Source organism: Ahaetulla prasina, chromosome 1, assembly GCF_028640845.1.
Source record: "Ahaetulla prasina isolate Xishuangbanna chromosome 1, ASM2864084v1, whole genome shotgun sequence".
NCBI lineage: Eukaryota > Metazoa > Chordata > Lepidosauria > Squamata > Colubridae > Ahaetulla > Ahaetulla prasina.
The window spans coordinates 9,096,552-9,121,726 of record NC_080539.1 but is presented as its reverse complement, the minus strand read 5'-3'; the positions used below and the strand labels follow the sequence as shown (position 1 = coordinate 9,121,726).

General features: G+C 45.9%; 1 protein-coding gene across 5 annotated transcripts in view; it reads left to right on the top strand.

Annotated features, from left to right (window-relative positions):
* Window positions 1–25,175, top strand: part of DHX40 (DEAH-box helicase 40) — a 51,461-nt gene that overhangs the window by 9,748 nt on the left and 16,538 nt on the right. For 4 of the 5 annotated variants that reach the window (XR_009152815.1, XR_009152814.1, XM_058164130.1 and 1 more), the window contains exons 5-13: window positions 1,608–1,838; window positions 4,603–4,669; window positions 8,940–9,071; window positions 9,480–9,579; window positions 11,362–11,448; window positions 15,030–15,212; window positions 17,629–17,709; window positions 18,480–18,637; window positions 23,971–24,085. Coding sequence is in view for 3 of the 5 variants with exons in the window: in XM_058164130.1 (XP_058020113.1) it covers window positions 1,608–1,838; window positions 4,603–4,669; window positions 8,940–9,071; window positions 9,480–9,579; window positions 11,362–11,448; window positions 15,030–15,212; window positions 17,629–17,709; window positions 18,480–18,637; window positions 23,971–24,085 (1,154 nt within the window). In the remaining 2 variants the exon portion in view is untranslated. The remainder of the gene's footprint in view (window positions 1–1,607; window positions 1,839–4,602; window positions 4,670–8,939; window positions 9,072–9,479; window positions 9,580–11,361; window positions 11,449–15,029; window positions 15,213–17,628; window positions 17,710–18,479; window positions 18,638–23,970; window positions 24,086–25,175) is intronic. The other variant, XM_058164129.1, reaches the window with a different exon arrangement.

Sequence of the window (25,175 nt, the reverse complement as noted above, 5' to 3'; positions counted from 1 at the left end):
GCCAGTCCTGCACGATGAAATAAAAGAGTCTTCAGCTCATGCCGGAAGGCCCAGAGGTCAGGGAGTTGGCGTATCCCTGGGGGTAGCTCGTTCCAGAGGGCTGGAGCCCCCACAGAGAAGGCCCTCCCCCTGGGAGTCGCCAGTCGACACTGTCTGGCCGACGGCACCCTGAGGAGACCCTCTCTGTGGGAGCGCACTGGTCGATGGGAGGCCGCCGGTAGCAGCAGGCGGTCCCGTAAGTAACCCGGTCCTAAGCCATGGAGCGCTTTAAAGCTGATAACCAACACTTTGAATAGCACCCGGAAGGCAACCGGAAGCCAGTGCAGCCTGCGCAGGATAGGTATTATATGGGAGCTTCGAGCCGCTCCCTAAATCACCCGTGCGGCCGCATTCTGGACCAGTTGAAGCCTCCGGGTACTCTTCAAGGGGAGCCCCATGTAGAGAGCGTTGCAGTAATCCAAGCGGGAAGTGACGAGGGCGTGAGTGACTGTGCATAGGATCCCGGAGGACTCCCTAGATCTGAAAGACACAGCATAAGAAGAAGGGGGCATGGGAGGGTGAAGGAAAAGGGTAAGCTCAGATCTTAGGACTTAATGCAGAAAAAAAAAAAAGATGCAGCCCAGGTCAAAGTAATACTTTAGGGCCAGGGTGTCAAATTCAAGGCCTGGGGGCAGGACTGGGATTCAGCTGGTTTGGACCGGTTCAGGTGAACCGGATGCTAATTTTACATCTGGTTTGCCGAACTGATAGTTGCAAGGACTGGCTGACTCCGCCCACCCTTCCCCTCCCAAGAATCTCCACGCGGCCTGTTTTGGATGCCAGGTAAGGGTAAAGCCTGCGGGAAGCTCTGGGAGGGCAAAAAACGGGCCTCCCGGAAGTTCCGGAAAAGGGGACCATTTCCGGCCTCCGGAGGGTCTCTAGAGCCTGGGGGAGGCCGTTTTCGTCCTCCCGGAGGCTCGAAGAAAGCCTCCCGGAGGCTCGAAGAAAGCTTCGGGAGGGCAAAAAAACCAAACCCCCACCGTGGTGCAGGAGGCTAAGTAGGCCATGCCACCATGACCACGCCCACCCACCCAGCAACCGAGCAGAGAACCAGTTGCTAAAATTTTTGAATCCCACCCCTGTCTGGGGTCCAGATCCAGCCCACAGAGTACTTAGATCTGGCCCACAGGGCCGCCCTGGAAACAGCGAAGGACCGGCCCGCAGTGCCTCCGCCACCAAAAACGGGAGCTCGGGAGCTTCATTTTTGCTGGTGGTGGGTTGCAGGAGGCCCTCGCAACTGAAAACGGAGCTCGTGCGGGTTGCGTGCGGCCCTCCCAAGTTCCGTTTTCGCTGGCAGATGGTTGCAGGAAGCTGTTGCAGCCAAGGGACCAGTTCTCCGAACTGCACAGAATCTTAGCGAGAGGTTTTCCCGAACCCCTCCGAACCCCCAGCAGCCCACCCCTGTACCTGCAGTCTTATCTGGTATTTCCCGGACAAGCTGGGAATATTTTTGCCAATGAAAAGGTCAGTTTAGGATTGGCTGTGAGAGCCCATCAGTGTGTCCCATGTTTGAAAGCGGAACTATTTTTTCCAAAACGTGGGCATTAGGAGGACCCCTTCTCTTTCAGGATATCCTCTTTGGCCTCTTGAAGCAGCTCTTCCACCACGACAAAGAACTTAAAAGGAAGGAACCCTTGAAGGTGGTCGTGATGTCTGCCACCTTGGATGTGGAGAAGTTCTCGGCCTTCTTTGGGAATTGCTCGGTGGTGGAGATTCCAGGAAGAACATACCTGGTGGAGGAGATCTTCTGTGATGCTCTGGGCCCCAGAGATGCCAACAGTTCTGCCTTCATCACAGAGGTACCGGCTCACTTTCACTTTCACTTTCAATTTATTTATTTGAGGAGTTCTTGGTGGTTTCCAAGCTTGGTTGTTTGCTTGCAGGTGTTACATTGCCCAACTAGGTAACGTCGTCAGTGCTAGATGGGAATGGGGTGTCAAACCCAAGGCCCGCGGGCCGCATCTGACCTGCAATGTGGTTGGATCCAGTTTGCGGGCCCCTCCTGGAGAATGTAAGCGGTTGGCCCACGTCGCATGAGCTGAATCTGCCCAATGCGAAGAGGAAACATGCCAGCGGTTTGGCAAGTGGTGTCAAGCTGGCCACACCCACCTAGTCGGCCATGCCCAGTTAGTGGTGTCAAGATGGCCACGCCCACCCAGTCGGCCACACCTGCCCAGCTCCCTGAGATCAACCACAGTCCTGATGTGGTCCTCAGTGAAGTTGAGGTTGACACCCTTGATCTTGGGAGACCGGTATAAAGTAGGCAACAAGATGTTGGCTAGACTAGAGCAGGGGGCTCCAACCAGTGGTGGGTTTCAAATTTTTTTACTACCGGTTCTGTGGGTGTGGCTTGGTGGGCGTGGCTTGGTGGGCGTTGCAGGGGAAGGTTACTGCAAAATCCCCATTTCCTCCCGATCAGCTGGAACTCGAGAGGCAAAGAATAGATGGGGGCGGGGCCAGTCAGAATTTTTACTACCGGTTCTCCGAACTACTCAAAATTTCCGCTAAGGGTTTTCTAGAACTGGTCAGAACCTGTTGAAACCCACCTCTGGCTCCAATCCCCGGGCTGCGGCCTACTACCAGGCTGCAGCCTGTTCAAACCTGGGCCACGGGAGAAATGGTCAAGAGCACACCTGTGAAGCTCCCCTTGCAAGAGGGGCAGACAAGCTCACAAATGTGAAGCTCCATTTGTGTGAGTGGAGCTTTGTGAGCGAACACAAGCGCCCTCTGTTTCGCACAAGGAGAGCTTTGTGCACGAGTGCAAGTGCCTGCTGTCTCGTGCAAGCACCCTCCTCCGCTCATGTACAAACATTTACAATCGCCTGAGCAGAAAGAGTACGTACGTACATGTGCCACTTGCGGTGGGCATGGGCGCTTGCCACTCACACGCCTCCCCTTCCCAGCACTGGGCTGGGCTGCCAATCTGGAAAATTGTGTCTGGAAAAATGTCGTGTCCCACTCCTCCGCTGACGGCCGGGTCAGGGAAATCCGAATCAGGCGTGCCTCCGCAGCTCTGCCAAAGTCCTAGCAAAGTCCTCAAATCAGGCAGGAGACCAGAAAGTGACTTCAGCAAGATATGTTTAGACTTTGCCTGACTCGGAGAATGCCAGAAAGCAGGTCCTTTATATAGGCCATAGGGTGTGGCTCCATGACTCAGCACTTATCCAGGCCTGCCCCTCCCTTCCTTCTGTTGCCTCCGTCTATCAAGTCTTCTGACGTGTGGGTCACTCCAGTCTGCAGCTGTTGGCAATTGACCTCCCTCAGGCTCACATGCTGTGGAGGAGGGGGAGGGGTCTAATTGCTCCGTTTGCCTGGGCATGGAGCCAGAGCTGGGGGCTGGAGATACTTCCTCCACTTCAGCCTGTCTGGGCATGGAGCCAGGGCTGGGGCCGGGAGGCATACTAGGACATTCCTCCATGTTCGGAAGCAGATAAGAAGGCCCCGGCTGCGGTGAGATCGGACGAGACACAACAAAAGGTTGGGGACTGCTGGCCTAGAGAACCATCAGATAAGACAGGGGTCTGTAAACTTGGCTCTTTTAAGACTTGTGGACTTCAACTGAGGAACTCTGAGAGTTGAAGTCCACAAGTCTTAAAAGAGCCAAGTTTGCAGACCCCTGAGATAAGAGGAAGGGGATCCCACAGCTGCATAAAGGGTGGAGAAAAAAAACTCAGAAGGGGCACACTCACCCACGGTTCTTAAACTGTAAAAGAGATGAATCTGCACTACTATTAATCTTCTCATCGTTCCCATCACCAATCTCTTTCCACTTATGACTATGACTGTAATTTTGTTGCTGGTAATCCTTATGATTTATATTGATATAATGACCATTATTTGTGTTGTAAATGTTGTACCTTGATGAAGGTATCTTTTCTTTTATGTACACTGAGAGCATATGCACCAAGACAAATTCCTTGTGTGTCCAATCACACTTGGCCAATAAAAAATTCTATTCTATTCTATTCTATTCTATTCTATTCTATTCTATTCTATTCTATTCTATTCTATTCTAAGAGATGGCACGAAATTTACACTTCCAGATTTGGAAGATTCTGTTAAGGTAACCTTGCAATGCAGGTAGTCCTTGATTTACGGCCATTCATTTAGTGACCCTTCAAAGATACAGTGGCACTGTATTTTATGACTGGTTTTTACACTTATGACCGTTGCAGTATCTCCATGGTCACATGATGAAAATTCAGTCGCTCGGCAACTGACTCATATTTGTGACAGGTGCGGTGTCCCAGGGTCATGTGATCACTTTTTATGACCTTCTGACATTCAAAGTCAGCGGGAAGGCCAGATTCATTCAACAGTTGCTAACAGTTGCTAACTACACCACGGCCGTGATTCACTTCCCGTGGCAGGAAAGCTCGTAAAATGGGGCAAAACTCACTTAACAGCTGCCTTGCTTAGCAAGAGAAATTTTGGGGATTTCAATTTTCAATCATTTCAGTTGTGGTCCCAAGTCGAGAACTACCTGTAGTAGTTAGCACGGTGTGGAAAAATAAATGTTGCACGTGAGTTCCTCCTAAAAACTCTTAGCATTGTTTGTTTCAGACTGTCAAAGTGACCCTGGATGTCCATTTGAATGGCTCGGCTGGAGACATCCTGGTTTTTCTGACAGGTAAGTGTTTCTCTGCTCCCAAATTTGATGTTACCCTGTGGAGAATCACTAACTCCTTCACAGATACAGTAGTGGCCAAAATTGTGGAAACCTTTGGGGGAAAAGTGTATTTTCTAAAACTAGCTAATAACATCACTTTTTTTGGAGTAGTACCATAAAATTATATATCAATGGAAAGATGATTTAATCCAGAATGTCATGCAATCACTTTTATGAAGGATTTGCTATTAGAAATAGCAGTTACAATAGAAAGAAGTAGAAAGAAGAAAAGTGAAACACAGAAAAAACGAGATATACAAACATTATCACCATAGAAAAAGTGAGATATACAAAAATGATCACCATGTCAGTTAATACTTAGTTGTGTAACCTTTTGCATGAATTAGGGCCTTACAACATCTTCCCATGGAGTGAACCAAGTCTTTGAGTTCTGCAGCTGTTATAATGTGAGACCAAGATTGAACGATGGCTTCTATTAACTGGGTTTTATTGCTGGGTCGCTTCTGACTAACAAGTTTCTTGAGTCGGCTCCCTAGATTTTCAATGGGGTGAAGGTCTGGGCTATTCCCAGGCCATTCCAGCAGTGGAATAGGATTATCTTGAAACTCCCCCCCCCCCAAAAAAGTGGTGTTATTAGCCATCAAACCTCAAAAATACACTTTTCCCAAAAATTTCAACAATTTTGGCCACTACTGTAGGTAATCCTTGATTTAAACCAGAGTTCCCCACTTTGTGGACAGGTGGGGGGAGGGGAGAAGGGATGCTTCCATGGCCTGGTTTGAACCCCATCACAGCCCACAGGTTGGGGATCCCTGACTTAAACAACTTTAAGAAACTGAGTTAAACTGTAATGGAACCTGGAATGACAGTCATAAGTCATTGTCGGTATTACGTAGGTCACCACCTGACCTAACTTGATTTTTAAAAAAATCTCTTGTGGCGGTTGTTACGTAAACACCACAGTCATTAAATGAATGTGGTGGTCATTAAGTAAATTCATTATACCCAATGACTAGAAATCAGAAGTCCAGGCTGTAAACTGGATGGTCACATCACTGCGGGACACTGCAAAAGGCCATACAGGTGAGCCGGTTGCCAAGTGCCCGAAAAAGGAATCACATAACTATGGGGTGTCTGCGTTCAGCTGTCGTAATCTCAAAATTGGGTCTTAAGTACCTTTTGGGGATGGCCCATCATAACGTTGAGCAGCCGCCATAAATCGAGAACTACCTGTATTCCCTTTATGGTGCCTGTTAGCACAGCACGAATAAGCTGAAGCGCTCAGGTTGTGTCATGCCCCCATCGGAGTCTGAATCTGCGGTGGAAGATGACCTGGAACAAGAACTGACAGGGAGTGAGAGGGCAGCTCCTCTGGTCTTGGAGGAAACTGGGGAAGGGCAGAGTCAGTCCAGGCATGGCTGTCCGGAATTAGCAAGACCTGCAGGCAGGGAGGAGAGACAGAGCTCAGACGAGGAGCAAGAACCACCTCCTCCTGATGTAAGGGCTATGTCGTGTCCCACTCCTCCTCTGACGGCCGGGTCGGGGAAGTCCGTATCAAGCGTGGCTGCAAAGCCTCTGCAGCTTTGCTAAAGTTCTGTAAGAGTTCTCAGGGCAGGCAGGAGACCAGGATGTGACTTCAGCAATCCAAGTTAGACTTTGCCTGACTCAAAGAATGCCAGAAAGCAGATCCTTTATATAGGCCATGGGGTGTGGCTCCATGACTCAGCACTTATTCAGGCCTGCCCCTCCCTTCCTTTTGCTGACGTCGCCTCTCCATTCTCCGGAAGCGTGCATCTATCCATTGCATCGTTTTGTCCCCAGCTGCCGGTAATCCCAGCTCATGGCTGGTTTCAGGCGCACATGCTATCGGAGGGAGGTTTGTTTGCTCAGTTTGTCCGGGCATGGTGCCAGGGCTGGGGGCTGGAGGCATGCCAGGACATTCTTCAGCACTATCAGTGTCTGGCAGGAGATGAGGGGCCCGGCTGCGGAGAGGGGGGCGAGCGAGGCACAACAGGCTAGAAGAGTGCAGAGAAGGCAGGATCAGTGCAGGCAGAGAAGGTCACCTGCGAGGAGAGTGCCTCGCCCGGCTTCACCAGGCACACCTGGGGAATGAGGCTTAAGGAGACGCCGTGGAGAGGGGCGTTTGTTGGGAACAAACACTGAGTTCCTGAAGTGTTGTGTGCTGACGTTTGAATTTGCCAAGAGTCCTTGTTGGTGTTCTGGATTAATTATCTGGATTTTTTGCTCCCTGAACTCCTTGCTTTGCTCTTGTTTTTTTTTTTTTTTTTATTTACATTTATATCCCGCCCTTCTCCGAAGACTCAGGGCGGCTTACAGTGTGTAAGGCAATAGTCTCATTCAATTTGTATATTTACAAAGTCAACTTATTGCCCCCCCAACAATCTGGGTCCTCATTTTACCTACCTTATAAAGGATGGAAGGCTGAGTCAACCTTGGGCCTGGTGGGGCTTGAACCTGCAGTAATTGCAGGCTGCTGTGTTTTAATAACAGGCTTCTTACAGCCTGAGCCACCACGGCCCCATTTTGCCAAACACATTTGGGATTTATTGCCGTGCAGACAGCGCTGGGCTGGACTAATTGCAGCCACAGGCTGCTTGAGGTTTGTGTGGGGGTTTGTTCTCACTCTGCTCTGGGACTTGCCCGAAACATGGGAGCGTTTGGGGAGTTTTGGAGCAATAAAGGGGCTGTTTGAATTGCCAGCTGTTTGTGTTATCTCTGTTCCCGTGCCCTGGGTCATCACAGGTTGCTCATATATAAAATATTTTATCTTGTTTTGTTTAAGCTTGATGTCTCTTCCCTTGGAATACAGGTAGTCCTTGATTTAGGACCACAACTAGGATCAGAATTTCCATTGCTAGCAAAGAGGTTGTTCAGTGAACCGTGACCAATTTTACAACCTTTTTATCATGGCAGTTAAACGAAGCGCTGCAGTTCAGTGAATCACGTGGTCATTAAATGAATCGGGCTTCCTACATAACTCCTTGTTGGAAGCTAGCTGGGACAAATACATGCCAAGAGAAAAAAGAAAAAAAGAGGAGGAAGAGAAAAAGGAGGAAAATAAAAAAGGATTAAAATATTTACTGGTTAAAATACTCATGGAATTTAAAGCACAAAAAAGAGTTGGCATTATACTAAATGATTTAAATAATGAGAATGGAATTTAAAATGAGAAATTTTTTTTGAAGGTTATTATGGATTTATTAGGGATGCGGTGGCTCAGAGGCTAAGATGCTGAGCTTATCGATCGAAAGGTCGGCAGTTCAGCGGTTCGAACCCCTAGTGCCATGTAATGGAGTGAGCTCCCGTTACTTGTCCCAGCTTCTGCCAACCTAGCAGTTCGAAAGAACGTAAAAAAAAATGCAAGTAGAAAAATAGGGACCACCTTTGGTGGGAAAGTAACAGCGTTCCGTGCGCCTTTGGCATTGAGTCATGCCGGCCACATGACCACGGAGATGTCTTCGGACAGCACTGACTCTTCGGCTTTGAAACGGAGATGAGCACCGCCCCCTAGAGTTGGGAATAACTAGCACATATGTGCAAGGGGAACTTTTACCTTTACCTTTTTATGGATTGATTAATGATATTTTAGAAATGACATTATAAAGAAAAACTGAGTTTTTTTCTTGGTTTTTTTTCCTTTCCTTTTTTTTTGATTATGGTTAACAGTCTATGAATTGTCATTTAAATGTAAATACACGATTGATGGTGATGTTGGATAAGTAGAAGATATAAAAGAATATAATTATTAAGTGGGAATATAAGGGTTTAATATAAATGGGAATAGAAAAGAAGGGGGAAAAGAGGGAAAATTTGATAAAAGATTAAAATTGGAGGTGAAGGGTAAGATTATATGTCCAAAGAGAAATGTAAAAAGGGAAATAAAAATGAGAGAAAATATATTGGTGAAAGCATGTAAGACGTGTTGGAGGAGAACTAAATTTGGTATGAACGTGTACCTGGCCGATACTCTGTTCAGAAAAGATGCATTGTATGTTGTTGTTTGTGTGTAAAAAATAAAAAAAAGTTACAAAAAAAACCACCCAAATACATGCCAGTTGCCAAACACCCAATTTTGGATGACATGACCGTGGTAATGATGCAACGGTTATAACTGCGAGGACCAGTTGTAAGCCCCCCCCCTTTTTTTTTTCATTGCCATTGTAACTTCGAAGATCGCCAAACAAATGGTTACAAGTCGAGAATTGCCTATAGAACAAATACCTTAAATGAGTTTGTGGTTTCCCACTAGGACAATCGGAGATTGAAAGAGCTTGCGAGCTTCTCTTCCAGAAAGCCGAAATGATAGATTACCGCTTTAACGTAAGAGATCGCTCCGTGGACGGCTTACTTATCTTGCCATTGTATGGCTGCATGCCAACAGGTGAGCGTAACAGAGTTGGAAGGCAGAGTTAGATGAGGGCGGGGCCAGTCAGAATTTTTACTACCGGTTCTCCGAACTACTCAAAATTTCCACTACCGGTTCTCCAGAACTGGTCCGAACCTGCTGAATCCCATCTCTGCTCTAAGGTCCTTTCCAGTCCTTATGATTCTATGAAAAGAGAAATTCCATTCTTGCTGCCTTTTCATACGCTTGGCTAGAGTTCCCAATATCTTTCAACTGTCTTGGCTGGGAATGATGGCCGTTGTAGTCCAGGTCAGACACTCCTTGCTCTGTAGCCTGGCTGCTGCTGGTCTCTGGTGGAGTTTGATTTAGCCAGGTTTTGCTTTCGATCTTGGGAAAGCCAGTTCAGAAGTTGGTGTTCCTTCCGAATCTGTTCTTGTCGCTTAGATCAGCAAAGACAGATCTTCGTGCCGCCTCCGCCAGGGATCAGGAAGTGTGTCGTGTCCACAAATATCGCAGCCACATCTTTGACCATCGATGGGATCAAGTAAGAGTTCTGGGGATGTTGAGCTGGGCTTTGTGGCTGAACTCTGAAGCTGTTTCATCCAGGTAGTCCTTGAGATATTTTTAGCGGCCGTTCGAATTGACGGCAGCGCTGGAAAAAAAGTGACTTAGGACCATTTTTCACACTTAACAACCGTTTCTGCATCCCCGTGGTCATGTGATCAAAATTCAGATGCTTGGCAAACTGGCCTCATGTTTATGACGGTTGCAGAGTCCTGGGGTCATGTGTTTCGCGACCTTCCGACGAGCAAAGTCAATGGGGGAAGCCAGATTCACTTAGCAGCCCTGTTATTAACTTAATGACTGCAGTGATTCACTTGGCAACTGCGGCGAGAAAAGTCGTAAAATGAGTCAAAGCTCACTTCACAACTGTCTTGCTTAGCAACGGTAGTTTTGTGGGCAAATGTGGTCATAAGTCAAGGACTGCTTGCAGTTGAGTCTGGCAATTATGGTCGTGGGTTATGACGGTTGTAAGACATGAAGCCTTGCAGAGACCAAAGGAGGGCTCTGCAGCAGTGGTGAAATCCAATTTTTTTTTACTACCGGTTCTGTGGGCGTGGCTTGGGAAGTATACTGCAAAATCTCCATTCCCACCCCATTCTGGGGCCAGCCAGAGGTGGTATTTGCCGGTTCTTCAACCGACTCAAAATTTCTGCTACCGGTTCTCCAGAACCTGTCAGAACCTGCTGGGTTTCACCCCTGCTCTGCAGTCACATAGAATAGAATAGAATAGAATAGAATAGAATAGAATAGAATAGAATAGATTTTTTTTTTATTGGCCAAGTGTGATTGGACACACAAGGAATTTGTCTTGGTGCAGATGCTCTCAGTGTACATAAAAGAAAAGATACCTTCATCAAGGTACAACATTTACCACACAATTGATGGTCAATATATCAATATAAATCATAAGGATTGCCAGCAACAAAGTTACAGTCATACAGTCATAAGTGGGAGGAGAGGGGTGATGGGAACGATGAGAAGATTAATAGTAGTGCAGACTTAGTAAATAGTTTGACAGTGTTGAGGGAATTAGTTGTTTAGCAGAGTGATGGCCTTCGGGGAAAAACTGTTCTTGTGTCTAGTTGTTCTGGTGTGCAGTGCTCTGTAGCGTCGTTTTGAGGGTAGGAGTTGAAACAGTTTATGTCCAGGTGTGAGGGGTCAGTAAATATTTTCACAGCCCTCTTTTTGACTCGTGCAGTATACCAGGTCCTGAATGAAAGACAGGTTTGGTAGCCCTGAGTGCTAAATTGAAAATCCAGGTTGAGGATCATGTGTTTTTTTTTTATAGTTTTAAATAATGTCTAGAAGTTATTATTATTTTTACACGTAGTCCTTGACTTACGACCACAACTGAGCCCAGAATTTATGTTGCTAAGAGAGAAATTTGTTAAGTAATTTTTGCCCCATTTTCTTGCCACATTTGTTAAGTGATTCCCTGCAGTTGTTAGTAACACCGTTGTTAAGTGAATCTGGTTTCCCCATTGACTTTGCTTGTCGGACGGTCGCAAAAGGAGATCACATGACCACGGGGACACTGCAACCGTCATAAATACGAACCAGTTGCCAAGCACCCAAATGTAAATCATGTGACCATGGGGTTGTTGCAAAGGTTGTAAGTGTGAAAGATGGTCCTAAGTCACTTTTTTCCAGTGGTGGTGTAACTTCCGAATGGTCACTAAATCATGTTGTAAGTTGAGGACTACCTGTATAGGTGCGCCCCCAGTTTGGTAAGACTTTACACTTCTGTCTTCTTTTATTTCAGATACGTGGTTGATAGTGGGTTTGTGAAGCAGCTAAACCACAACCCAAGAGTTAGCTTGGATGTGCTGGAGGTAGTGCCAATTTCGAAGTAAGTTTGACAGAAATCTTGATTTAGCTTTGCATCGAGGTAGTCCTCAACTTACGACCACAGTACAGACTGAAGCTTCTGTTTATGGAGATTCTCAGTCATCCAGGTCTTGGTTGTCCCAAAGGTTTTTTTCTTTTTCAAGAGACAACTGGACTTTCTGGGTTTTTTCCTTTTGAAGACATTTCGCTTCTCATCCAAGAAGCTTTTTCAGCTGTGGCTGGATGGTGGGGAATGGAAAGATTTATATTCCTTGCAGACAGCTGGTCATCTGCATCCTTTTAGAGGGTCCTTGAAGCACTTTGGGATTTATTTATGTCCTCAAGGTCTCTGTTGTGTCTGTGCCCTCCTGAGCCGGGCCTGTTGCCAGAAACTGACTTGGACAGTGAGAGGGAAGGGCTGTCAGGACTTACCTTGGGAGCACCGGCTTCCTTGGCTCAGCTCCAGGAGCCAGAAACAGGCCAGGTGGAAGAGATAACGAGGCCTCCGTCCCCTGACTCTTTCCACCACCCCCCAGGCCACGCCTGCAGACCCAGCTGACGGCAATCAGGCTTGGTTTCGTAGGCAGGAGAGGAGGGAACAACAGAAGCAAGGGTGGGGCAGGCCTAGGAAGTGCTGAGTCATGGAGCCAACACCCCACAGGATATAAAAGGCAGCCAGAGCTGCTGTGTCTCTTTGTAACAGGCAAATCCACTGATTAAGAGGTGAAGTTTGTTTCTAGGTGACTCATCAGCATCGTGGAAGATAACGGAGGCTCTTGGCAGATACTGGCTATTCTGCTGCCAGAGTTGATAGTGCCGGCTAATTAAGCCATCACTCGGACAGAGGCGAGGGAGGACAGAACAGTCTCCTGAGTGATGCTCCTGGTTCCTGTAGTCTGCAATTTTTTCTCTGGAAATCCATTCCTACTCCCACACATTTCAAGGGGGCTCATCCCAAACTGTATAGCTAAAAGTCTTTAGAGATTCTCAGCCATCCAGGTCAATATTGTTCCAAAGATGCTTTTTTCAGGAAGCAACTGGACTTTCTTGGTTTTTCTTTGAAGATGTTTCGCTTCTCATCCAAGAAACTTCTACAGGTCTGACATTTATATTCCTTGCAGGCAGATCAATCTCCAGGTGACCCTTAATGACTTGCTAAAAGAATGCAGATGACCAGCTGTCTGCAAGAAATATAAATCCTTCCCTTCCCTACCATCTTGTCAGAGCTGAAGAAGCTTCCTGGGTGAGAAGCAAAACGCCTTCAAAGAATAACGAGAAAGTCCAGTTGCTTCTTGAATCTATCCCTCCCCCTCTGTTGAGAGAGGGGTAAACGCATAGCAAAACATAGGAGAACAAACACATCAGGACAAGATTCAGCAGTCCGTCTGCATGTAGAAGACACAGGCCATTCTTTTGAAGAGAACAAAATCCACATTTTGGACAGAGAGGACCACTGGTTTGAAAGAGGGGTTAAAGAGGCCATCTATGTCAAAATTGAACAGTCTTCCCTCAACAGAGGAGGACTGTAGGACAATCATCCATCTCCAGTCTACAACACGGTCCTATCAGCAGTTCCAAGAAGGCTCCACACCCATTTGCACCACTCAGGTGACCCTGAGGACACAGATTAACCTCCAGGCAGGGGTGAAATGCTCCCGGTTTGGACCAGATCGCCCAATCCGGTAGTGATGGCGGCAGGTGGTTCAGAGAACCGGTAACAAAAATCCCTGCCCACCCCCATGCCCAGCTGAGCTGTGCGATCATCAGAGGTTTTTTTTTTTTACTTTTAAAAGCATTTTTTCTTCTGAAAGTAAAAAAAAAAGCCTCTGACAATCGCGTGCCTCAGCTGGGATCATCAGAGCCTTTTAAAAGCATTTTTCTACAACCTCTTCAGCCGAAGAGGTTGTAAAAAAATGCTTTTAAAAAGTTCTGACGATCTCAGATGAGTTGCCTGATCGTCAGAGGCATTTTTTTTTCTTTTAAAAGCAAAAAAAAATGCTTTTAAAAGAAAACAAAAGCCTCTGATGATCAGGCAACTCAGCTGGGATCGTTGGAGCCTTTTAAAAGCATTTTTTCTACAACCTCTTCGGCTGAAAAAATGCTTTTAAAAGTTTTTTTTTAAGTTGGCCACGCCCACCCAGTCACATTACCCTCATCACCAAGCCACGCCCACAGAACTGGTAGTAACAAATTTTACATTTCTGTCGTGTCCCACTCCTCCGCTGACGGCCGGGTCAGGGAAATCCGAATCAGGCGTGCCTCTGCAGCTCTGCCAAAGTCCTAGCAAAGTCCTCAGGGCAGGCAGGAGACCAGAAAGTGACTTCAGCAAGATATGTTTAGACTTTGCCTGACTCAGAGAATGCCAGAAAGCAGGTCCTTTATATAGGCCATGGGGTGTGGCTCCATGACTCAGCACTTATCCAGGCCTGCCCCTCCCTTCCTTCTGTTGCCCCGTCTATCAAGTCTTCTGAAGCGAGGATCACTCCAGCCTGCAGCTGTTGGTAATTGACCTACCTCAGGCTCACATGCTGTGGAGGAGGGGGAGGGGTCTAGTTGCTCCGTTTGCCTGGGCATGGACCCAGAGCTGGGGGCTGGAGATACTTGCTCTTCTTCAGCCTGTCTGGGCATGGAGTCAGGGCTGGGGCCGGGAGATGCCCCCTCCTCAGCCTGTCTGGGCATGGAGCCAGGGCTGGGGCCGGGAGGCATGCTAGGACATTCTTCAGCGTTCGGAAGCAGATAAGCAGACCCCGGCTGTGGTGGTGAGATCGGACGAGACACAACAATTTCACCACTGTGTCCAGGTGATGTCGTGTCCCCCTCCCCCTCCGACGACCGGGTCTGGGAAGTCTGTATCAAGTGTGGCCACGAAGCCTCTGCAGCTTTGCCAAATTCCTTTCAGATTTCTCAGGGCAGGCAGGAATCCAAGGTGTGACTTCAGTAAACCAGATGAGACTTTGCTTGATTCAAGGAATGCCAAAAAGCAGATCCTTTATATAGGCCGTGGGGTGTAGCTCCATGACTCAGCACTTATCCAGGCCTGCCCCTCCCTTCCTTCTGCTGACGTCACCTCTCAGATCTCCGGAAGCCGGGATCCGTCCACTGTGGGTTCTCTTCCTCTGGATCTGCTGCTGGCAATTCTAGCACGTGGCTGGCTTCATGCTCACACGCTCTAGGAGTGAGGTTTGTTTGTTCATTCCTGACATTCTGTCCGGGCATGGTGCCAGGGCTGGGGGCTGGAGGCATGCCAGGCCGTTCCTCTTCATTATCAGACTCTGAATCTGATAGCAGGCCCGGCAGGAGGAGGGAGGGGCCCGGCTGAGGAGAGGAGGGAGGACAAGGCACAACAGGTGACCTTAACGACCCACTAAAAGGATGCAAATGACCAGCTTATCTGCAAGGAGCATAAATCCTTCCATTCCCCACCATCCAGTCAAAACTCAAGAAGCTTCTTAGGTGAGAAGCAAAACGTCTTCAAAAGAAAAAACCAGAAAGTCCAGTTGGCTCTTGAAAAAAACACCTTTGGGACAACCCTGACCTGAATCTCCAGAGACATTTGGCTAATAAGTAGCTGAGATTTTTCTGTTTTCCATGTGCTACCACTAGGAGTGAGGCGGTGCAACGCGCGGGCCGGGCCGGTCGAACGGCATCTGGGAAATGCTTCCGGGTCTATAACAAGGACTTCTGGGAAGAGTGCATGCCGGACCACATGGTTCCAGAGATCAAACGGACCAGTTTGACATCCGTGATGCTGACTTTGAAGTGCCTGGCCATCCACAACGTCATCAGGTAATCCTTGGCGTGGATCTCGTTCCTCAAATGCTGACCTAAGCACCAAAGCGAGACTTGTTCCTATTGGCTCTCTGTCGCTCTTTGTCTGCCCAGCCTACCCTGTAAGATTGTTGTTCAAGAGGGGGCCTCTTGTGGCTCAACAGACTAATGCAGTCTGTTATTAACAGCAGCTGCTTGCAATTACTGCAGGTTCAAGTCCCACCGGGCCCAAGGTTGACTCAGCCTTCCATCCTTTATAAGGTAGGTAAAATGAGGACCCAGATTGTTGGGGGCAATAAGTTGACTTTGTATATAATATACAAATGGATGAAGACTATTGCTTGACACAGTGTAAGCCGCCCTGCGTCTTCGGAAAAGGGCGGGATATAAATGCCAATAAAAAAACAAGAGTAGGGGAAACTGTTATACAGGTAGTCCTTGACTTACAATCACGACTGACCCCAAAACCTCCCACAAAACCTGCCACATTTACTACTGTGGGAAACTGGGAGGCAGGTTTGTATGGAGCATGGGTGATATATATTTAGTCATAATAACATTCCTTTCTCAAGGAGACAAGGACATTCTGCCCTACACCTGGAGGGGTGTGGCTGGGTGGCATCTCCAGTTGGGAGAGTGGATTGATTGGGCCAGGTGATGGACATGTGGGCGCTAAGCGAGATGGTTATTAAGTGAGTTTTGTCCCAATTTGTGGCGTTTCTTGTCATAGCTGTTAAGTGAATCACTGCAGTGTCTCGCTCGCTCACTTACTGACAGTTACTGTTAGTAACATGCTTGTAGAGTGAATCTGGCTTCCCCATTGACTTTGCTTGTTCAGAAGGTCGCAAAAGGTGATCACGTGACCTCAGGGCACGGCAACGGTCATAAACAGGAGCCAGTTGCCAAGCGTCTGAATTTTTATCACATGACCATGGGGGTTGCTGCCATGGTCGTAAGTGAAAAACGATCTTAAGTCTCTTTTTTCAATGCCATTGTAACTGTCAGGGTTCCAAGTAACACCCCCAACGAAAGAAAACTCCGAGGCTTGAGTTTCCTCAAAGTTCCATTTTATGAGAGATGTCATATTGCCACATCTGGGAAAACCCGAATCTGAAAGCTTCCAGGTTTTCCCCACCCAAAGGAAAGTCCAAGTCCCTTCCCTTGCGCCCACATGTCCATCACATGGCCCAATCAATCCACCCTCCCAACTGGAGATGCCTCCCAGCCACACCCCTCCAGGGGTAGGGCAGAATGTCCTTGTCTCCCTGAGAAAGGAATGTTATTATGACTGTATATATATCACCCATGCTCCATACAATCCTGCCTCCCAGTTTCCCACAGTAGTAAATGTGGCAGGCCTGAAGATCCAAGGATAAAGATGGCTTCCAGGCCTGACAGGAACTTTAGACAGTCACTAAACGAATGGTTGTAAAATGAGGCCTACCTGCATTTGGAGATTGTGTTTTTTGTTTTTTTCAAACAGGAATTTTGCCCAGCCTATGTGAATCAGATTGTGCTTTTATTGATTTCCACATTGGTTTTGTCAGCTCCACCAGGTAGACTGGGATCAACCCCACAGAAAGATTAAAACTCATTTTGCTGAATATGGCTGTAGTAACAGAATTTTACAAGCCTGATTGTGCTGCATCTCCTCTGCCTCCTCGTCTAGTACTGATGATGTTACCTAGTTTGGTAATAAAACGTCTGCAAGAAAGCAACCAAGAACTCAACAGTCCTCCCCTTCCACTCTCTCCCTCCTCCCCCAACCTCCTCCTCCTCCTCCTCCTCTGCATATCCCATTCCCTTCTAGCACTGATGATGTTACCTAGTTTGGTAATGAACATTTCAAGAAAGCAACCAAGCTCAGAGAACACCAAGGACCCCACAGTCATTCTCCCCTTCCTCCTCCTCCTCCTCCTCCTCATCCCCCACTCCCAGCACTGATGATGTTACTTAGTTTGGTAATGAAAATTGCAAGAATGCAACTAAGCTCAGAAAACACCAAGGTTCCCACAGTCCTCCTCCTCCTGCTGCTAGAATTTTTTTTTTTTTAATTTATATCCCGCCCTTCTCCGAAGACTCAGGGCGGCTTACATTGTGTTAAGCAATAGTCTTCATCCATTTGTATATTATATACAAAGTCAGCTTTTATTGCCCCCAACAATCTGGGTCCTCATTTTACCTACCTTATAAAGGATGGAAGGCTGAGTTAACCTTGGGCCTGGTGGGGCTTGAACCTGCAGTAATTGCAAGCAGCTGCTGTTAATAACAGATTGCATTAGTCTGTTGAGCCACCAGAGGCTCAATTAGGGAGGGGTCTGCCTGAATTGCTTCCAAATGTTATCCTATTACTCTAGATTTTAAAAACTTCAGGCCCTTTTAGGTAACAGTTCCTGTACATCTCTGTCAAAGTCATCTTCTTTGCTTTTAACAGCTTTCCATATTTGGACCATCCGGATGAGAAGCACATTCTAGTCGCCCTTAAGCAGCTCTATCAATGCGGAGCAATTGACAGGTAAACTTTATTATTTGTACTGGGGAGCTTTCAGAGAAGTACACCCGATCTGAGGCGATGGCGGCGGGTGGTTTGGAGAACCGGTAGCAAAAATCCCTGCCCCACCCCCACCCAGCTGAGCTGCGCGATCATCAGAAGGTTTTTTTTTATTTTTAAAAGCATTTTTTCTAGTGCTTTTAAAAGTAAAAAAAAAACCCTCTGATGATCACGTGGCTCAGCTGGGATCATCAGAGCCTTTTAAAAGCATTTTTTCTTTTAAAAGCCTCCTCTAATGATCCCAGCTGAGTTGCCTGATAGTCAGAGGCTTTTCTTTTCTTTTAAAGGCAAAAAAAAATGCTTTTAAAAGAAAAGAAAAGCCTCTGAGGGTCAGGCAACTCAGCTGGGATCGTCAGAGGAGCCTTTTAAAAGCATTTTTTCTACAACCTCTTGGGCCGAAGAGATTGTAGAAAAAATGCTTTTAAAAGTAAAAAAAAAAGTTGGCCATGCCCACCCAGTCACATTAACCTCTCCCCCATCAAGCCATGCCCATAGAACCAGTAATAACAAATTTTACATTTAACCACTGGTTCGAAGGGTCTCAAGATTGACGACATGTTTGACCCCTCCCTCGGGTTCAGCCAGGTCATCTCCTTCATTGATAAGCTTAATGGGATATCCCGAGTCACACTGTGGGCTAACCTTCCCTAGGTGATAGTTGAACATCTTGTGTGAGCCAGTTAACTGAAGAACATAATCCTTCATGAATCTTCTCTTCCAACCTCAAATGGTAGGCAAGGTCACGTGACCAAATTGGGCCAGCTGATGGTTTGGCTTCCTCTGCCTCCTAACTTGTCCTGTGCCGTCCTCAAGGCTGCCTCTCTGGGCTGTGATGACTTGCTGCTCCCCATTGCGGCCATGTTTTCTGTGGAGAAGGTCTTCATTCATCCAGGTGAGAGCCGGTGGGATTGGGGGATGGTGGCCATGGCTGGTTGTTACCCTGTCAAGACCCACATTTTACCTTGGTATGGTATGGTTGGAACCTCATTAGTCACCACCACATGCGTTCTGTGGGAAGAGGTGGTTATGAAACCAGACTTCTAGGAAAGCCGGGATCTAGAATGAACCTTCCAGGAAAGCAAGGTCTAGAACGAAGCTTCTGGCAAAGCAGAGATCTAGAACGAACCTTCTAGGAAAGCAAGGTCTAGAATGAAGTTTCTGGGAAAGCAGAGATCTAGAATGAAGCTTCTAGGAAATCAAAGTCTAGAATGAAGTTTCTGGGAAAGCAGAGATCTAGAATGAACCTTCCAGGAAAGCAAAGTCTGGAACGAAGTTTCTGGGAAAGCAGATATATAGAATGAACCTTCTAGGAAAGCAAGGTCTAGAATGAAGTTTCTGGGAAAGCAGAGATCTAGAACGAACCTTCCAGGAAAGCAAGGTCTAGAATGAAATTTCTGGGAAAGCTGAGATCTAGAATGAACCTTCCAGGAAAGCAAAGTCTAGAACGAAGTTTCTGGGAAAGCAGAGATCTAGAATGAAGCTTCCAGGAAAGCAAGTTCTAGAACGAAGCTTCTGGGAAAACAGATCTAGAATGAACGTTCCAGGAAAGCAGGTATTGTATTTAGGGCTAGGCTTCCAGGTAAGTGGAGATCTAGGATCAGGCTTCCAAGACAGCAGAGATCTAGGACCAAACATCTAGGAAAATGGAGATTTTCCTAGCACCCTAGGAACCAGGCACCCAGGGAAGTGGAGATCTAGAAAGTGTTTTCAAGTCACCGACTCCAGTTGCAAATGAGTGAACACCGCAGAATGCTTGGTGATGGAGAAGCAGGAAAGATTCACCAAAATGTTAATAAGAGTTGAAATTCTAAAAAGGGCAAGAGATGATGGATTGATATAGAATATTTTTTAACATGGCGGTTATTTTAGTAAATGTTAGAAAAAAGAAATAGAAAGTAGAAATTGGGAAAATAGTATTATGTATACTGAAACATATTATAATTACTATGTATACACAAACGCTAGAAGTTGAAAAATTAGGATTGTGTATATTTAAATGGTAATATCATTATCAGAATTGTATGCAAAGTATATTGACCCAGATAATAAACTGTTCACCAAGAACTTACGGAGGTTAAAGAAAAAAACCATAAATAAAATTATATATATATAAAAAAGAATACATGCTGATGACCTGGATTGTCCAAAAATGAAGGTCTTAGTAACCTGTTAATTTTTGACCTCTTTGGTTTCTCTGGCCAAAATATATGGATGGTCCTGTGATGCTTTGAGCAGAACAATTGTCATCATTTATCATCACTTACCGTATTTTTTGGAGTATAAGTTGCACCTTTCCCCCCCCCAAAAGAGGGTGAAAATCTGGGTGCGTCTTATACTCCGAATGTAGCCCCGCCCAGCTTCTCAAACGGAGGTTTCAGAGGCTGAAAAAAGTATCAAAAACGAAGCTTCAGAAAAGCAGTTTCAGAAAAAAAAAGCCACCAAATAGAGCTGCAGAAAAAAAGTTCCCAAAGAGCTTCAGAGGCTTTTTTTCTGAAGTTCTGTTTTGGAGGCTTTCAGAGGCAGAAAAATTTTTTTTTTTGAAACGGAGTTTCCGAGGCAGAAAAAAAAAAGCCAAAAGAAAGCAAGGCACAGAACTCACAACCAAGGAACCTGTTGCTAAAATTCACCTCTGGGAACAGCTGGTTGGGGGTATTCCGGGAGGCCGATCCACCTGCCAATCAGCTTTTTTCTTATTTTCCTCCCCAAAAACTAAGGTGCGCCTTATACTCCGGTGCGTCTTATACTCCGAAAAATACAGTATTTTGCATTGTGGAATATCAGCGAAGCCAGAACGAAAGCATGAGTGTAACCTTATTTTCTCTGAAAGCCCCTTTTCCTAAATTACACATTCAGTTGTGACTAACAACAAAGTCAACAAACTGCAATGTGATTTGGTTTGATTGATTTTTGATGGATTGGGGCCATTACCCACTGTCAACTCTTAGTGACCATCTAAATACATTTTCTCCAAGATAATTTGTGCCCAAGTGGTCCTTCAGATTTTCCAATGGTGTCCTTTGGCCTGCCATGTCTAAAGGCAGATTTTATTTATTTTATTTTATTTATTTATTTATTATTTAGACTTTTATACCACCCTTCTCCCGAAGGACTCAGGGCGGTGTACAGCCAAATTAAAAATATACGATATACAATATTAAAACAACAAATTAAAATAACATATTATATAATGGCCAAAAAATTTAAAAGTTTAAATGTAAAACCGTCAGATTGACCCCAATAAAACACAGTACCCCAATTTAAAATTATTAAAATTCAAATTTCAGAATTTAAAAATTAAAAGTTAAAAATTAAGCCAGTCCCGCTTGGATGAACAAGTACGTTTTCAATTCACGGCGAAAGGTCATGTAACTACGGAGCAATTCCTTAACCACAATGTGCAATCATGGCTTGTTGTAGATTAATAATTAAAGGTGAAAGCCTTCATTACTATCTAGCATTTGGTCTGAATCTGGACTAATGTGTAGTTCAGGAGTGTCCAACTTTGGCCGCTTTAAAGACTTGTGGTCTTCAACTCCCAGAATTCCCTATACTGGCTGGGGAATTCTGGGAAGTGAAGTCCATAAGTCTTTAAAGTGGCCAAGGTTGGACAACTGAGCAGCCATTAGTCCTCCAGGAAAGTGATGTGAGGCCAGAGTGGCATCTTATCTGCTCTTGCTTTCTTTTCACCCTCAGTGGTTTGGGGGGTTAATTGGGGACACCGATGGGAATCACAGCCTTCCTTTATCCTGCACAGAATGTTTCTGTTCCTATTGAGCTTTATTTCTGTTGTCCTTAAAAACGATATGAAGTAGAAAATGCCAAACAGCAAAGTTTTCTGGAATAAGTTGTGTTTGGCAGCAAAAAGTCACTACTAGACAGATTTGTGGCTTGGAAAGTTTTGTGCTGTGAATGTCCTTTATTTTCCCCCCCCCCCAACCTTGATGAAGCTTGATAGAATCTTGTTTTTAAAAAAGTGGTCATTATGTTGGAGTTAGGAGATTCACTGCTCCTCTGGAAAATGTGAAGACAGGTTTTAAATAGTTTAATGCCTTTGTTTTATCGCTTAAATCTTCTTCAGAAAAAAAATTAAAACCAAAAACATTAAGCCTGATCCACTCAAGGGATTCTTTATCATCCAAAAAAAGAATTTATATTTTAAAAAATTTAAACGACCTTCCTTCCTTACTTCTCTTTTCCCTTCCTTTCTCTTCTCTAGTATTTCTCCTTCCTTCCTTCCTTCCTTCCTTCCTTCCTTCCTTCCTTCCTTCCTTCCTTCCTTCCTTTCCTTCTTTCCTCTCTCCTTCCTCACTTCCTCCCTTTCTTCTCCACTTTCCTTCTTTATGTCTTCTTACTTTCTTTCTCACTCCCTCCTGCTCCTTCCTTCCTTCCTTCCTCTTTCTCCTTTCCCATCCTATCTCTTCTCTAGTATTTCTCCTTCCTTCCTTTCTTTCCTTCCTTCCTTCCCCTCTTTCTCATTTTTGTAAGTAACTCAAGCAGTGAACACACATAATATTCCTTTTTCTTCCTATTTTACCCACAATACGCCTGCGAGGTAGGTTGGGCTGAGAGAGAGTAATTGGCCCAAAGTCCCCCAGCTGGCTTTCATGGCTAAGATGAGACTAGAATTCACAGTCTCCCGTTTTCTAGTCTGGTGCCTTAACTGCTAAACCAAACTGTCTCTAAAAATAAGTTAATTATTAATAAATATTTATAATTAAATAATAATTAAAATCAAATAATAATGTATAATACATAATAAGCATTAATAATAATGTATCCCCTTCAGCTCTTCTACTGCTGTCCCCATTCCTGTTTTGAGTCCCTCTACTCTTGCTGCTGGTCATTCACTTCTTCTCTTTCCTTCTACCTTTCCCAGCATCAGAGCTTTCTCCAGAGAGCTGTGTCTTCACACCTTATGTCCAAAGTATGATAATTTCAGCCTGGTCACATGGGAAGGAAGGAAGGAAGGAAGGAAGGAAGGAAGGAAGGAAGGGGAAGGAGGGAGGGAGGGAGGGAAGGAAAGAAAAGGAAGGAAGGAAAGAAAGAGGAAGGAAGGAAGGAAGGAAGGAAAGAGAGGAAGGAGAGAGGGAGAGAGGGAAAGAAAAGGAAGGAAGGAAAGAAAGAGGAAGGAAGGAAGGAAAGAGGAAGGAAGAAAGGAAGGAAGGAAAGAAAGAGGAAAGAGAGAGGAGGAGGAGGAAAGAAAGGAAGGAAGGAAGGAAGGAAGGAAGGAGGGAGGAGGGAGGAAGGAAGGAAGGAAAGAAAGAGGAAGGAAGGAAGGAAAGAGGAAGGAAGAAAGGAAGGAAGGAAAGAAAGAGGAAAGAGAGGGAGGGAGGGAGGGAAAGAAAAGGAAGGACGGAAGGAAGGAAGGAGGGAGGAAAGAAAGGAAGGAAGGAGGAAGGAAGGAAGGAAGGAAGGAAGGAAGGAAAGAGGAAGGAAAAGAACAAAAAGAGAGCGAAAGAAAGGAGGGAGGAAGGAAGGAAAGAAAGAAAAGGAAGGAAGGAAGGAAAGGAAGGGGAAGGAGGGAGGGAAAGAAAAGGAAGGAAGGAAGGAAGGAAAAACAAAAAGAGAGTGAAGGAAAGGAGGGAGGGAGATCTCTGTCCAAAACCCAACCTTAAATATGATGGTATAAAATTGGTGTCGCTGCATCTACAAACTGGCTCCATTGCATCACAATTACAGAGAAAATCTGGGTGAAAAAGGAGTGTGTAAACTGGTTTTCTAAATATACACCAGGTTGTGATTGAGAATTTGAAAACATTGAGATTCGGTTTAGAAACGTGTTTCAGAGCGCATGGCAGCTCACACAGCCTCTGAAGCATTTTTACCGGTGATCAAATCAAAATCGGCCTTTTGGAGGATCTGATTTTGAGGTCTAGATCGGGGGTCCCCAACGCTTGGTCCGTGGCCTGGCACTGGGCATGCCAGAAACTGGGCCACGCAAACAAGCAATGCCCCATTCGTGGGATGCAGACCACGTGCGAAACCACACCCCTTCCGGTCCATAGAAAAACCTCTCTCCATGGAAGAGTGCCCAAAAAGTTGGAGGCCACTGATCTCGATAACATCCATTATTTTTGTTCAAGTGGCTAAGTTGGCTAATGGTATCTTCTGTAGACAGTTCATTAAAAAAAGCTAGCAGTCCGTCCAGTGTTTCTTGAATGACGGTGTGTCTGCTTTTCGAAGGACAAAAGAAAAAAAAATGATTTCAATTTCCGTATTCCTTAGGGCAGGAACAGAAGCAGAAGGAAGCTGAGCTACGGCACCAGCAGCTCTCTCTACAAATGGGAGGAAGCAATGACTTTACCACTCTCCTGAATATCTTTGAGCAATGCAAAGCAAGGTAGCCGGATAGTCTTCGGAGAATAAGCTGAATGCAAAACTGGGATATTTTGTGCTGGGAAGACACTCAAGGCTGTTTGGCAGCAAGGTCCTGCAAATGTGTAGAACAAGGGTGGTCTAACTTTGGGAACTTTGAGACCGGTGACTTCCAATCCCAGAATCCCAACATGGCAGAGAGTTGAATTCTGGGAGGTGAAGTCCACCGGTCTCAAAGTTCCCAAAGGTTGGACATTCCTGCTCTAGAGTTTTAAGAAAACCTGTTGATAGCAAAAAGAGCAGAGGTAGAGTTGGGGAACACATATCAGCTTATCGGGAAAATTATATCCGTCAGTATTTGTCAAGCTTGGCAACTTTAAGGTGTGTGGACTTCATCTCCCAGAATTCTCTAGCCTGGTGGATTTCCGCACTCAGAATTCCCCAGCCAGCTTGCTTTGAGATGGGTGCAGGGGAGGGTTTCACATAATTTTACTACCGGTTCGCCGCACACCAAAAATGTGAACGCGGCCTTCCGCGCTTGCGCTTTGCACGCGCCTCTGCATGGTTTGCCTGCATGCACATGGCTTAGAAAACGTGGCTAAATAGGATGGCATAGTGCCGGGGCGGGTGGGTGGGCCCACCTGCAGGTTGACACTACTGGTTCGCCCGAACCGGTCTGAACCAGTTAAATACCACCACTGGATGGGTGGATTTCCACTCCGGGAATTCTCCAGCCAGCATATTTTAAGATACGTTGATGTGTATTTTTCAGCCAAATGGGTGGACTTCCTCTCCCAGAATACCTCAACCAGCACGACTGGCAGGGGAATTCTGGGAATTGAAGTCCTCACCTCTGAAAGCTGCTAAGTTTGTAAAAATACTGTACTGAGTGGTGGAAAGCTGGTAGTTGTTGTGACCCAGGCCCAAGTAGGTAGTAGGAAACTCAGTCCGTGAAAAAACAAACAAACTTTATTCGAACAGCTGAGAATTACTTCATTCCCAGCATAGTTCAACTAAATTAAAGCAAATTCCTCCCAACACAAATTCCTCAGACCTATCACAAACCTTGGTCCAATTAAGCCAACTGCCAAAGGCCTTTCTTGGCAAACGTTCAG